A 14,477-nucleotide genomic window follows, 5' to 3' on the forward strand; every position below is an offset into this window, starting at 1 on the left:
AAAAAGAGTTTGACAGAATGGAAAGATAGATGAAGGAGAGATCGAAGTGAAATTAGCTAGTGAGCAGAGCTGTCTCTTCTACAGATGCTTCAAGCTGCCTGCCACCTGACCAGACTGCCTACCTGTCAGACAGAGACCTTCAGTTGATGAATGGATTGTGCGTTGACAGTGTTTGATGTAAATACTTCTGCTATAACCCACACACAAAGAAGATAAGTGCTGGGGAAAATGTGTACAGTGATTGCCACTTGACAAGTACTGTAACAATCAACAGGTATGTAGACATGCAGAGGAGTGCAGACCAAACAATTTGACTGAAGATGTTCTGTGACTATCTGTCACGAAAAAAAACTAACAATGTGGAAGTCTGTCAATGCAACGCAAATATGTAAAAACGTAGGTCAGGATGAAAACTTACCCTTTTTAAAAAAGATTAAAAAAAAAATAAATGTAGACTTTTTTGAAACTTTAAGTTCATTTACTGAACCGTGCTGAGAGCGACATTAAGATGTGTAGCAGATTCCAAGCCATGCACCCAATAATTGGCTTATTTCACACTAGTTCATTGGGCACTAGATAAATAGTTTGTTGCCAACATCAGAAGGATTCATCCTCTAGAAACTATAAATGGTGGTACAAAATATGTGCCAATCAATACAGAAGAAGTTAAAATGCCTCTCAGTATAAATGAAAACATTCATGTCTGCAGAAAATGTAAATCAATCCATTCAATAGTTGAGATATTAGGGCTTTTTTTAAGTATGGGAGATTATAAATCAGGGAATTGGGAAGAGTTACCTGTTGGTGTTGCACAGGGAACCTTCTTCAGTCCTCTGCTTTCTCATTATACAAGCTTCCATAGGGTTACTAGACAACATAAGCTACATTTTCCAAGATGATGACACAGCTAAATACTCCCGTGGCTGACCAAACGTTCTGCAGTTAAAAAATGGGTGGGCTCGAGCAAATATGGAGCTAAAGACAAACGTGCTCAAATAAACCGTCATAAAACAAATGTTTCATTAATTGATTCCTAATCAGTTTTGCCCTATAGGAAAGATCAAAGGTCACAAGCCTGGGTATTATCCCACATAAAGTTAGTGACCAAGGTAGCTTCCTAAATGTCAGATTCATGTTCCAAAAACATGCAACAATACAACAACTTGTACATCCATGAATCTCAAAATGCCTCCAGTTTTTCACCAAGACCAGCCCACGAACAGCTGACCCGCACTGGCTCTTAGTCTTTAAGGATTCCTTTTACTTTACTTGCTAACAAGGCTCTTGATGTTTTGGGACTGCGTGTGTGTTTTTTTATAAACTAATCCATTAAACAAAAAAGCAAATGCAAAGCTCAGCCTGTTGTTTGCATACTGTATCTCCATTCTGACTTTTTGTTTCTGTTAGGTTCTGACACTTATTTGCTTGCTTGGTGTTATTGTGGCATATATACATGTATTAACTGCTCCATCTTCATGAGAGGTGCTATATGATAACATATTTTTTATTATTCAAGTTATGTTAGCCTGGAGCACATGTGTCAATTGACTAACAATGAAAGCCCTGACAAACACACACTGTCATGCACTGACCCCCTCCACTGGCAGGGCTAAAAACAGCCAATTGCAAAGGCTGGTTGAGCAGCTTGGAGTACAGCTCTCTCCCTAAGGCTAAAAGCAAACCCAGACATTGGAAGCATTACCACCGAGCATTTCACAGCACTTTGCTCCAAATATCTCATTTTGGCCGGTTCAGCACTGGGGTCCCATGGACATTAAGCTGTCTGGCTTTGCACAGACAAATGAAATTACCCCAGCTTCCAGGTTCCACTCTCACACACACGCCCCAGGATGCACACCAAGAGCCACAGCGGCGAACCCTACGCTGTACAATGGACCCATCTATCACCTGAGGGAATGGGTCCTGTGGAATCATCCATTAGTTTGTAGAATGGGTGAGCAGTGACAGGCCTGTCTTGCCACAGCCTTTAATCCAGAGTTATGGCACAGTGTGTCTGTGTTACAGTTAAATGTACTTCTATATGCCAGCTGTTGCCAGCAGGTTCACATCTGAGGCCAGTTCAAAGCAAAGCGCCATCACTCACAACAACTGCTGATAACACTGTTGGCATATATGACACTTGGGAATACAACAGAACATTAACAGCAGGAATCATTTTGAGGAATGCTGCGGATAAATCCAAGCAGGGATTCAAACGTACGAAAAAAAACAACATTCATGCTTAAAATGGTTCTTAATTATACACAACTTAATGTAAAACCTACTGTGTTGAAGTCTATGCGTTGAACACAAAGTTATCAGGGTGTTTGAGGACACATGTAAATGGTTTATATTAAACCACACTGGAAAGACAGGGTCAAACTTATCTATAGTGTTTACACATTACACCCCAAACTTTTTCAAAATTACTGAAATGTTTGGGTTGAGCTGCTTGCAAAAAGGTGAAGGCTTTTACCAGACTTCCTTTGCCAGCCCCCTAGAAGTCAAGGTGGACCTTTCATGAATGAACACATCAGGCGATATTTAGGAAAATTCAGGGTGCTGTTGTCGAGCACGTAATGAAACTCCTTCATTTCTGACAGCCAGGTTGTTCTCTTTCACTTGTTCGCTGATACCATACAATTACATGTTGCATTGATATTAAAGCAAAAACTGCCATTACAGTGGCAGACTCTGTCATCTTTTTACTTTTTACCTCTGGGTATCCCTTCAATGGGTCCATGTGTCCATAGAATGCATGAACGCCACTGCTATAATCTCCATGCACATATTTAACTTCTCCATTATGTTTACTGTTCGCCGGTTTGTTTGATATTCTGATTCTATTGATTTACACAAAGAATTGGTGGTAGGGCAAATATCTTTGTAACAGCATCATATTTCTGACTGTGTTGCTTCGTTCACCACTTCTCTTTCATTTTTAACATACCTTGCCTCAGGAGGCCTCCCGTCCCCCCTCCTGTCTGACAGAGATAGTCTCCTGCTGTGAGGTGCTAGTGTGAACAACCAGATCAGGAGGTCTCAGGGTCACTCCTCTTAAAACACTCAATTGTCTTACAGCGAGGCATTCTTCTTTTTGTTCATAGTAAATGACCAATAAATGTGCTAAACTAATGTCATCAACCAACAAGATACTTGATTGAAAACTGAGCAGGTTGTTTTATACAATAACATATATTTTTTAGATTCTTTACATGGGTAAGAGTAAGAATAACATCATGAAGTAAACTCATCGTATATATATCACAAAGGCTGATTCGCCAGCCCTGTAAGCCTCTTGTGTCATTCAGTGAAAGGGTTAAAAGCTGTATCCTTCAGCTGTGAGAAGTCCCTGTAAGAGAACAGGTAAACCTATACTGCAGATAGAGGAAGGGAAGTTGAGAGGCCCAAGATAACTAGGGAGGAATGGTCCTGCAATAACAAAACACTTTTCTTAACTGGACCCTGCTATCTTCATGAAGAGCACAGAGGAAGGTCTGGAAAGAAAAGAAAGTAGGAGGCATGAGAGATGGATAGTCGAAGGCTAACATTTTGGGGGGCCCACAGCAGTCCCCTGTGTGTTCAGCAGAGAAAGAGTAATAAAGCTCACCTAAAAATCTTAACTACTTGCAACCTTTTTAAAAGTGTGGAGAGGAGCCTCCCTCGCCCTGGGTCCAGGTGCAGGCATGCAGAGCTGCCTTTTCAACGCAGCAGGATCTTTTGTGTGGCGACAGAAGAAAAAGGGAGATCCACTCAAGGTGGGAAGAAAGAAACACCTCATCCTTGACTATTTGATTAACAGCTGTCTCCTGTGCCAAAAAAGTAAGACCCCCCCCCCACATGAACCCCTCCTGAAAGAGCAGGTCTGTGTCGCACACTTCTAGGGTTACTGCACAGATCAAACCGGTGAGGAGAGCAGAAAGGCAAGAAATCCACCGAGACGTCTGAAGGAAGAGGGGAGGATGAGCTGTGGGAGGACTGGGAAAAGAAAAGGGGTAAGGAGGAACAGAGAAGAAAAGGGGCGATACAGGTCAGTAAAAATGCAGGAGGTGCAATTTAGGAAGGGTGCAAAGTGATGAGGATTCATGGCTAATGAGGCAAAAAACACAGGGAGACTCATTTTGGAAACTGGGCCAGGTAAAGATTAAAATCTCTTCTTTTTCATTTGCATTTTGAGGTCTCTTATTAAATTTTATTCACTCACCATTTAAAGATGATTACAAGCAGCAATACCTTTCCTTAGAGTCAATAATTTCTCCTGAACGACCAGCTGTCTTTTTAAATGCTGTTGCGTGATTCATTCCCTTTATTTGTTTCACTTAGTACAAATGCTAATTTAATTGAAACTGCAGAGAATTTGTTTCTTCTTATTTTGGCATACCAAGACAATCAACTTGTAAAAAAAAAAAAAACAAGACCTTACTGAACAATTTCAGCAGTTTCTTGCATTAAAATGTTGCAGTTCTAATTCAAGCCTGAGAAAATAAGCTTTCTTGTAATACTTACATGTAATTGTGATTTCACAGTAGTGAAAATAATCAAACCTTGTGTGGAAAGAAACAGGAGATCACATTTAAAACTAGTGTATTTGAGAAATGGTTTGCAATAATGTTAAGAATTTTTAGTTTGAAACACATAAAACTGTTGGTCTGGTCCTATAAAAAAAAGATGAAAAAAAGCTCAGGTGGTACACTAAAGCGCTCCAGGGCAGTGGGGGGATTATCCTGCATGGTACAGACCCCCGGCACTTCAGACCCCGACTTCCTCCCAACAGGGACCTATGACCAGTTTAACTTCCTGCCAGCCCATAAACAAAACAATGCAGCGAACTGAAGTCAGGCTGAAAATCCTCCAGTGCCACTTAGAGAGGTCAAGAGGTATATACCAGTCATAATTTTGACCTAGTGCCTGTGACATTTATACGGCTGCCTATTTTAGCCGTGCTGGAAAAGGAACTAGCAGGTTTACTACTGGATCTCTTTTCTCCGTATTTCTTCAGGCAGTCCTTCCTTTGAGGTGAAAGAAGAAAAAAAAAAACTGTTTGGGCAATAAACAGTGTTTTCAAGAAGTGTGTTTGTGCAATGTGTTTGTGTTATTCTGCTAAGAAAAACAGCAATCATCAAGGAAGCTGGTAATAAAAGTGCAATGAGACGTGCTGAAAGACTCTCATATGTGTAAGTACGTGCGTGTGCACGCGCGTGCGTGCTAATCAGAGCCCGCCATCAAGCGGTGTGAGACGGCCCTCCTTTCCTCTGCCACAAAAAAACTCCCTCCAAAACAAAAAAAACAACAAACTAAAGCCTTTGATATGGCTGAACTAAAACTATGATTAGGGATAATCCCAACGTCAAAAACGTGTTACTGCAAATTTTTAAAAAATGTGTTCATTTCCCCACAAGAGAAAGAGACAACAACAGGCAATGACATCTGATCCGTGTAGCATTCCTCTGACGTCATCTCAGCACACTAAATACACATCCTTACACTATTATTTGAACAATAGTCGTATTCATACTAACACAAGCACAGGAATCTGCCTGTCTACAGTGAAGCAAAACAAAACCCACATCACCCACACTGCTAAAAAAGACCCCTTTCAACGTGTGTGTGTGTGTGTGTGTGTGTGTGTGTGTGTGTGTGTGTGTGTGTGTGTGTGTGTGTGTGTGTGTGTGTGTCATTTCTCAACGCAAGGAAAGCACCGCTCTATCCAGGATCAGAGGACATGTCTTCATTTGGGCACGATGCAAGTACAGTGATGTCTGATTAGCCCTTCAAGTCCAGCCGGTACATTTGGGAAACACACAGACTCCGGCTTAAAAGAGCGGGAGGAAATGCCGTGCCCTTCCTGTCACTCCCAGTCAGAACCAAATGACGTGGTTTTGATGTAATGAGATCACACATCCAAATGAAAATGAAAGAGAGGAAAAAAAGTATTATGAGTTAAGGCATGTTAAGAGTGGGGCGTAATTGTATGAACAAACGAAAACAAACACAAGTCACTGGAGCTTAGGTTTGGTTTCCAATGTGTCCTTCAAACTTTCTGGACAAATTGTAAGCGTTTGTTTTTTTTAAGATTTAATTTTGAGCTTTTTGATGCCTTCATTTGAAAAAAAGGACAGTGGATAGAATCAGAAATCGAAGAGAGAGAGAGAGAGAGAGAGAGAGAGAGACAGAGAGAGAGAGAGAGAGAGAGAGAGAGTTGGGAATTACATGCAGGTAAGGTGCTAGATTTGAACCTCGACCGCTCGTTGGGAGGACTACAGCCTCTGTGCATGGGATTCACACACTGGCCCCTGTGCTTAACTTACAAGTTTTTACCCATGCACTGCTCTCCTGAAAAGTCCCTAGACTTAAACCCCCCTGGTAAAATTGTTGCGTTAGGCTGTTGTGTGAAGGAAGCAGGAATATTAAGGAAAAGTCAGGTGGGTATGGGTGAAGATATTCACATCAGACCAGTGGGCAACTGGTGCAATCGTCTTGTGCACAGTGAAGCTGCTTCAAAGCCTTTCCTGTGACTCCCATCCTTTCCAGAATTGTTTACATTTTCAGGAGTGCATGTGTGAAAAAACTCCAGAAACAGAAGTACATTTTAGAGATTCCCCAGCCGTGCTCACTGATAGCAACTCTTTGTACCTTGTTTGCTTCATGCGTCAGACATCTTTCTTCCTCATCCATATACCCCTCTATCAATGTTTAACCACACTGTATTTGTCTTCCTGTCTACTAATCTACTGTCTACCCCTGGATCTCCCACAAGTTTAACTAATAGTGTGGACACAGCAGCGCTTCCACATTCCCCAGCCTTAGACAGGTTTATATTAAAAAGAAAAGCAGTAGTAAAGTGTGCAGACAGGGGTTAATAAAGAATATATTGATTGTTTGTCAGAGCCAAACACTGCAGGCTAATAACTGCAGGCTAATATGCATCTGTTGGTAACTTGGATTTAAATCGGACAAAAGGATAAAGTTAAAAAATTCCGGATTGATGCCGTTATTGTTTCACAAAATAAACTAAAATTGATTGTGTCAAAAAATATAAACTGCTGACTGGCTTCATCATCGTGTGTGTGAGTCAGAAAGCCTTGTGGGTGCACATTGTAGGCGGCACAGCCCTTGAATGCAGACCTGCCCTTACTTGACTCCTTAATCTTCAGCTTCCTGCCCTCCCTGTTCCTATCTTGGTATAAAAACTTCACGCCGCTGTGAATCCTCCCCTGTTTGTGCCTCTGCCCTCCCTCTCTCCGCTGTATCACACTACAACAGCTTCCTGCCTCCTTGCCACAGCTCCCCCTCCACTCCTGCTGTTTCCACTGAGGCACTGCACAAAAACTGCGCCTGGCCTGGTCCCAAGCACTGGGGCCCACATACCTCCCAATCTCCAGATTAAATAGCGCCATTCTCTGAAGTCTGTCCAGGGGCTAATGGCTTTTGTTGCTGGGAATAATCCACACATCCTCTCCCACATCCTTGGGGTCTGCTGGCCTGTCATGAACCCAGCAGTTACCCTCTTCGACTCGTTCTCATCTCCATCTCAATCTACGCTTCCATTTTGGTTGACCTCGCCGCCCTCCCCTGTCACAAACTCTGTGGTTAAGAGTTGAAGCATGCGGAACCGAAACCACCCGCACTGAGAGGAGGCAGAGAGTTGACACTGGGTTGAATCCCGTGCAGACTTTTATAGGGAGTTGGTGCAGGTGATGTCTGAAGCTTAATGAAGGCTCTAAATCTCTTCTCTGTCATCATCAGCTAACTGGAGTCAAAGCAGCCGGGGCAAGAGGGATAAGAAGCCGGGAGCTATCCTCATCCGGGAAAGAAAACATCCGTCAGACATCAGCCACAGCCGAACAGCCTCTGTGTTCACACTTGATGTTCATTCAAAATAAATACAGCAGGGAGACAGATTTTCACAAGATGAGAGAGAAAGATCAAAAGGAGCACTGTCTATTTTGAGCAAAGCAGTCAAAATAAGTATGCAGAGTTGTGAACTAAATCCAGGCAGCCATCCTCTTGTCGATCGCTGTCCTTCAACATATGTCTGATTAAGGCCACTTTTGGCTACAGAGTCAGAAATTCACACTGAACATATATTCAGGGCTGAGCTCATATCCTGTCTGGGGCACTTTTCTCCAGGGAGGCCGCCGGGGGAGAGGAAAAAGGCAGAGTGAGAGAAAGAGAGACTGTGGTTGCAGACCGCAGACACTGGGACAGCATTCACGGACCACCCTAATCAGTTTACTCTATCAATACAATTTTAAAAAAGGTCATTGATGGTCCTTGTTTTGTGTCAATTTCCAATTTTAACTTTCTTCATATGGCTCCCGGCTGACTTTCAGTCATCTCTGCAGCCCTGCAATATGATAGCTAAAAGGGCTTCAATGCAGACAAAATATGAAACTTGATTTTCAGAGAAACTATCACTATTGTAGAACGCTCAAGGCCAGACTGAGGAGTGATTGACCACACAGAGAAGTGGAGGGGACCGAGAAGAAAGGCAAGCACAGGGGGCTTGAGGATTTAGGGATATTATGAGGGCAAAGAGAAAGTCGGGAGACAAGAGAGAAAAATCAGACGCAAAGAAGAACTGACTGAAACAGGACACTGTTTTAGTGGTAGTAAGAAAAGAGAAAATAGCCACCAAAGAGGGAGATGCATAGGGAGAGGAAGTGAAGGGTGAAGGAGCTAAAAGGAGGACACGGTGAAGAGAGAGGAGAGAACAAAGACATACACAGAGCAGAATTATCTATAGAGCGTAGGACAGTCAATCTGTCAACCTTTAGATTTGCACCAATCCCTCTGCCCCCAGACCTCCACTAAAAGTGCACTAAACACACACACATGAACACACACTGGTTTGGAGCAGAGAGTCTGCAGACCACCTGAAACATGTTGGTAGAAATAACACTCAAACTACTGTACGCAGAGTAGGACAATGTATCTTTAAAATGGTCACAATTTTAGTAAATATCAAAAATTTGTTTTATAACCATGGTAACCAAAAAAAAAAAAGTACTAGGCAAACAAAATATATCTCTTGTTTTTAGCTTCAAATACAAATGAAGGCAAACTCCTGTAACTGTCCAAATTGCCCAAATACGTTAGCAATATTTTGGTAACGAAACAATGCCAAAATATTTGTGCAATTGGGAGAGGGACGAATGTCTTTCACTCTCAGCTGGTTAAAACAATAACCAAAGATCTGTCTTTTTGTTTTTTTTTACTCTCTATTTGGATACAATAACAAACTGTTTCATTTTGAAACAGCTGGTTTTAACAAGTATTGAAAAGGGTTATTCCTCATGAAAAAGGAGAGCTGATGGTCCTCGGAGTGATAAGAAAAAAAGAAACAAAGACACAATGTTTCCTTTATAGTAAGAGATGAAGAAAAACAACAAGTTGTCGGACTCTTGCTTCTAAAATGTAAAAACACATCTATACAAAGTGAACAAGTTCGAGGGTGCGATAGGAACTGCTGAAAGGAAAAGATTTGTTTGGTATGGAAAAACGGGTAGAGGAGGAGGAGATGCATTTGGAAAATGGATGATGAAGATTTGGAGGGAACAGAAAAAGTAATGAAAGTAGCGAGTGGAAAAAAAGAGTTTAATGAGAGGCCGAGTGAGGGGCTTGAGAGCCTTCGTTTGCCAACTACCTTCCATTGAATGCTGCTCGGGTATTTGCATGTTTGTTTTAAAAAAAATTCAATAGTGGCAGCATTCAGAGGCACAACACTCACTTAAGACTGAAACACATCCTTTAATAAGCAGCACAGAGAAGCCAGCATGTCAGAGGACCAGTCCAACAGGCCAGTCCTGAAAGTGGACGTGATGGAGAGACAGAGAGAGAGAGAGAGGTGACGAGTGACTGACAGAGTTTAAAGACAGTTATGGTTCTTCTCCTTCATTCTTTCATTAAAGAATTCAAAGATCTCCACAAAGACGGCTGAGACAGAGAGAGGGGGTTTTGAAAAGGGAAGTGTGTCATCAATCACGCAACACAGAAACATAGAAAAACCAAAACCAGAAGCAGCAGCATTAAAAATAAAAAAAGGCTTCATCTGGCTCTGATGTGCTGTTTGGTTTCTGTTCATTATTGTATCTGTATAAAATGACTGCTGGATGCACTGAATATCTTTATCTTCATTCTGGAGAGGTTAACAGTAAAGAACCAAACATTTCTCTCAGCAGTTGGTTGGAGACTAAAGATGAGCTAAAAGGGGATATTGCAAACAAGCTCAACAGGACAATATTATTATTTTCAGTTACACACACACACACACACACACACACACACACACACACACACACACACACACACACACACACACACACACACACACACACACACACACACACACACACACACACACACACACACACACACACACACACACACACACACACACACACACACACACACACACACACACACACACACACACACACACACACACACACACACACACACACACACACACACACACACACACACACACACACACACACACACACACACACACACACACACACACACACACACACACACACACACACACACACACACACACACACACACACACACACACACACACACACACACACACACACACACACACACACACACACACACACACACACACACACACACACACACACACACACACACACACACACACACACACACACACACACACACACACACACACACACACACACACACACACACACACACACACACACACACACACACACACACACACACACACACACACACACACACACACACACACACACACACACACACACACACACACACACACACACACACACACACACACACGCTTTATTTTTAGTTGTCCTAACCTGGCCATGCCCAGGCTGGAGAACCCTGCTGGGACGATGACAACATCAAGGCGAGGAAAGGGGTGGACCCCCAGAACGGCAAAGGCTGCGGTCAAACACTGAGGCAACAGTCTGAGGACCATCTGCAAACACAAACATCCATGAGCATTTCTGTTTACCTGAATCAGATTGTTTTTGTTTAGACTGGCTACATGTGCTATGGGTGAGTATATTTCTAAAAGAATTAAGTCAAAGGCAACTTCACTAGTTCTTTGAGTTCTGGAAGAAGTTTTGGCACTTCTTAAAGAGGCATCATTGAACGAGGATTGACTGAACAGGCAAAAGCTTTTTCACGTGTCAAATGTTATTATAGTTGTAAATTCCCCTTTAAGCATTTTAAAATGCCTGCATCGGAATACACTTTCCAAGTCCTCAAAACATTGACTGTTGCTCTCCGTCTCATCATCATTGTAAAATCTCTACCTGGGCATGGTGCAGCAAGCATTTGGGGCCAAACACACGGTGCGGGAGCAACGGCTGGGACCTAGCCGACTGCTCAGTAAATCGGCAAGGGAAGTCGCCATGGGAACAAGAGATGCCGTCATCCGCCATGCCTGAATAATCAGTTTTAGAGACCCCTTCATCCTCATGGGAAGAGCAACAGAATGCAGAGTCTGCGTGGGAGGGGTGGTCTCCTCTGTGGCAGATTAGAACAGGGAAGAAAAGATTACTTAAAGGTTAATTAAGACAATTTAATGAAGTTTCTTTTTGAAGGAATATACACTTTTGGGTCAAAACAACCAAATGTGGCAAAATACAGCCTGTTTGAGGTGTGGCGACAACAGTGTAAATATGGAATATATACGTCACAAAGGCGAACCACAATGATCCCAAAAATATATAGGTGCCGCCATGCTATCCCATTTACTCTAAATCCAAAATCCAGCACTAACTCCATCCTCAGCATTAGGACTGTTCCAAAGGTTTCGAGCCACATCCAAGTTTCCTTCCAGCCATTCAAGGAAAATAAAGGCCTTCCTTGTAGCGGGAGATTCCTGGGGCCAGCGGCAGGCTACAGCTGGACTGCCGCTGGAGGAAAAACCATGAGGGGAGGAGGAGGATTACTGGAAACCACTGGCAGACCTGCCAACCTGCCGGCCAGTGACGAGGGAGACCCCAGCGCAACCCTGCCCTCTCTTAAGCCCCAGCCTTCACTCCATATCCTGTACCTCTTAAAATTTTATGTCCCCTTTACTTATTTTGCTCTGCGATGATAAATTGGGTATTGAACCCAGTGTACTTAATGTGCCCAATGTAACGTACTTCAGCTCTGCACTCTATCCATCACCCTAACTTCACCTGCGCCATTTTTAGTTTGGCCAAAGGAAAGTTTCACCATGGAATGCCTTAAGGCCAGACTTGGGTTAATAACAGTCTGGAGAAGAGGTGGAGGACTTACAGTACAAGATGAAAATAACACAGGAAAAATAATATAATACCTGCCAGTGTGGATTGGAGGGCCCTTTACTACTCCACCGGTGGAGTTTCCAAACTCGAGCCCAGCTTCAGTCCAGTCCCCGTCATGAGCCAAGTGTTTAAATGTCTTGCTGCAATCTGTCCTGTCAATCGCTCCACTTTCCAACGATGGTGGAATTTCTGCTGTCACTGGGCACCAATGGCCCACTGCCAAGGTGAAGGTGGAGGCTGGCATGGGCATGGTGACGTAGTAATTCCAGATTGAAAAACCTGCACAGTAAATGGAGGGGAGGGGAGAACGACTGAAAATTGCAAAGGTATGGAATTAGAGGGGAGTCCAAATAAGAGGTCTAAAGACTGGAGAGAGAATTGCAGAAATCATTTGGACCTTACCTTGATCTTAAGTTGGGTATAATCATAGCTTTCTCTTATAATCTCTGTGTTTAAGCTTGACTTTCACTGACATTTGTTGAGGTCCTGTACCCAGACCTAATCCAATATTTACTTCCAGTTGGACTTACTTATATTACGGAACAAATAAATAAATCAACACTAAGCCACATATAAAACAAATCTTGAAATCATTTTTAAACTATGTACGGTAATTGACTTCTCCAGCTTTTAAGAAAGAGTTTGAGAGCTTACTTGTGTCCCCATCCTCAATAGGTGCAGTCTGCTCCTCCCCACTCATCAAAACCACACACTCAGTGGGGGCCCGTACTGTTGCCTGCCATGTTGACATGGCAACAGGCGGCTCCTGGCAGGGGAAGAGGGCTCGGTTGTTGATGGGAGAACCGGCAGTGTAAACACACACCCTGGAAGGGTAAACAATGTTAAACTATAAACAACCCTCCTTTCAATGCTCCAAGGATCCACTAAATGCATACACACACTCCCACACGCACACAGACAGACTTGGAGCATACGCACAGACAAAAACACAGCAGAATGAAATACCCCACGGCATGTTTCTGTGAGTTAATGAATCAGAATTATTCTATTCAACATGGCAGGCTCAGAATATTACACTGTATTATGAGTGACAGAAATCAAAGCAGATGTGTTGCCGGTTGCCAACTTTTAAATCTTTCATAGGACGTCTGATCATGCTACAAATGTCTATTTTTTTTTTTCTGGAATGCTTTGAATTACCCATAACCTGAGACAAACCTGTTGTCTTGATCTTTGGTCCATCTCACAGAGCCTCCCATCGGCCTCGTCTGGTAGCAGATCCTGAGAGCGCGAGGGAACCCCAGCGGTGATGCAACGCCCTTCTTCCTCACCTGCAGACTCCACTGATCTCTGTAGAAACGCACTGGGCTGTCATCTCGAGCTGCAGGGGCACTGCTGCATGACAAGAAGAGCTGCTGTTTCTCCCTCCATCGGCTAGAGGGCGTGGAGATAAGATTTTGAAGAAATGCAGACTGCAGGTTTGGGAAACCGACTCCTGGCTCCTCTGATGGGACCTCAGGTAGAAAGCTAGACACGGCTGTGACTGCAGTGAGGTCCAACTCTTCCACCTTTGAGACATCAAGGTCACAGCAGTCGAGAATCAGGGTGAAATCACCATCCCTGGTAGTTTCCCAGGTATGTGTGGCCTGAGCATTTCCATCTTCAGCAACAACCTCTTTCTCCATCTTTGTCTCGGTCAGTCCTTTTCTGCCAACCTCCATTACATCCACATCCCCGAATCTGCACTCGTCTGACTCTTGACCTTCTCCAGCATCTGTTGACCTGGAGACATCATTAGATCCGTGTCCAGTGTCATCCTCAGCCTTAGTGCCATCTCTAGAGCAAGGATCAAGGAACACAACAACACTACCACTGATCACCTTCCTGTCAAAATGAACCGTCATGTCCAGCACATAATGTCGGACAAGTATGTGGTTAGTATTGGCTCGGAGCGGAAGGTCATCTGTGTCGGGGTTTAGGTCCCTGTTTGACTCCATGTCACACAAGCAGCGTTGAACAGAAGAGGATTACACCTAGAGGGCCAGACCAAAAGTCAAGATTTATTTTTTTGTAATTTTCCGTTTTCACCTCAAATACAAATGTTATCATAGTTTTAAAGGTCCAATAGTATGCTTTCTCTGGTCTTAAATGCTCTTTAGTGTGTTTTCTAGGTGTCTTGTGCATGCTTAGGCACATCTCGTATGTGCAGAAATT

General features: G+C 43.2%; 1 protein-coding gene across 4 annotated transcripts in view; it reads right to left on the minus strand.

The window, feature by feature from the left end:
• aopep (aminopeptidase O (putative)) overlaps positions 1-14,477 on the minus strand; it is an 82,616-nt gene that overhangs the window by 64,761 nt on the left and 3,378 nt on the right. For all 4 annotated transcript variants that reach the window (XR_013781046.1, XM_079366270.1, XM_079366271.1 and 1 more), the window contains exons 2-6: positions 13,482-14,296; positions 12,957-13,126; positions 12,335-12,581; positions 11,319-11,532; positions 10,857-10,978 (exon numbers count right to left, since the gene is read on the minus strand). Coding sequence is in view for 3 of the 4 variants with exons in the window: in XM_079366270.1 (XP_079222396.1) it covers positions 10,857-10,978; positions 11,319-11,532; positions 12,335-12,581; positions 12,957-13,126; positions 13,482-14,260 (1,532 nt within the window). In the remaining variant the exon portion in view is untranslated. The remainder of the gene's footprint in view (positions 1-10,856; positions 10,979-11,318; positions 11,533-12,334; positions 12,582-12,956; positions 13,127-13,481; positions 14,297-14,477) is intronic.

This window comes from Symphodus melops, assembly GCF_947650265.1.
Source record: "Symphodus melops genome assembly, chromosome: 1".
Classification (NCBI taxonomy): Eukaryota; Metazoa; Chordata; class Actinopteri; order Labriformes; family Labridae; genus Symphodus; species Symphodus melops.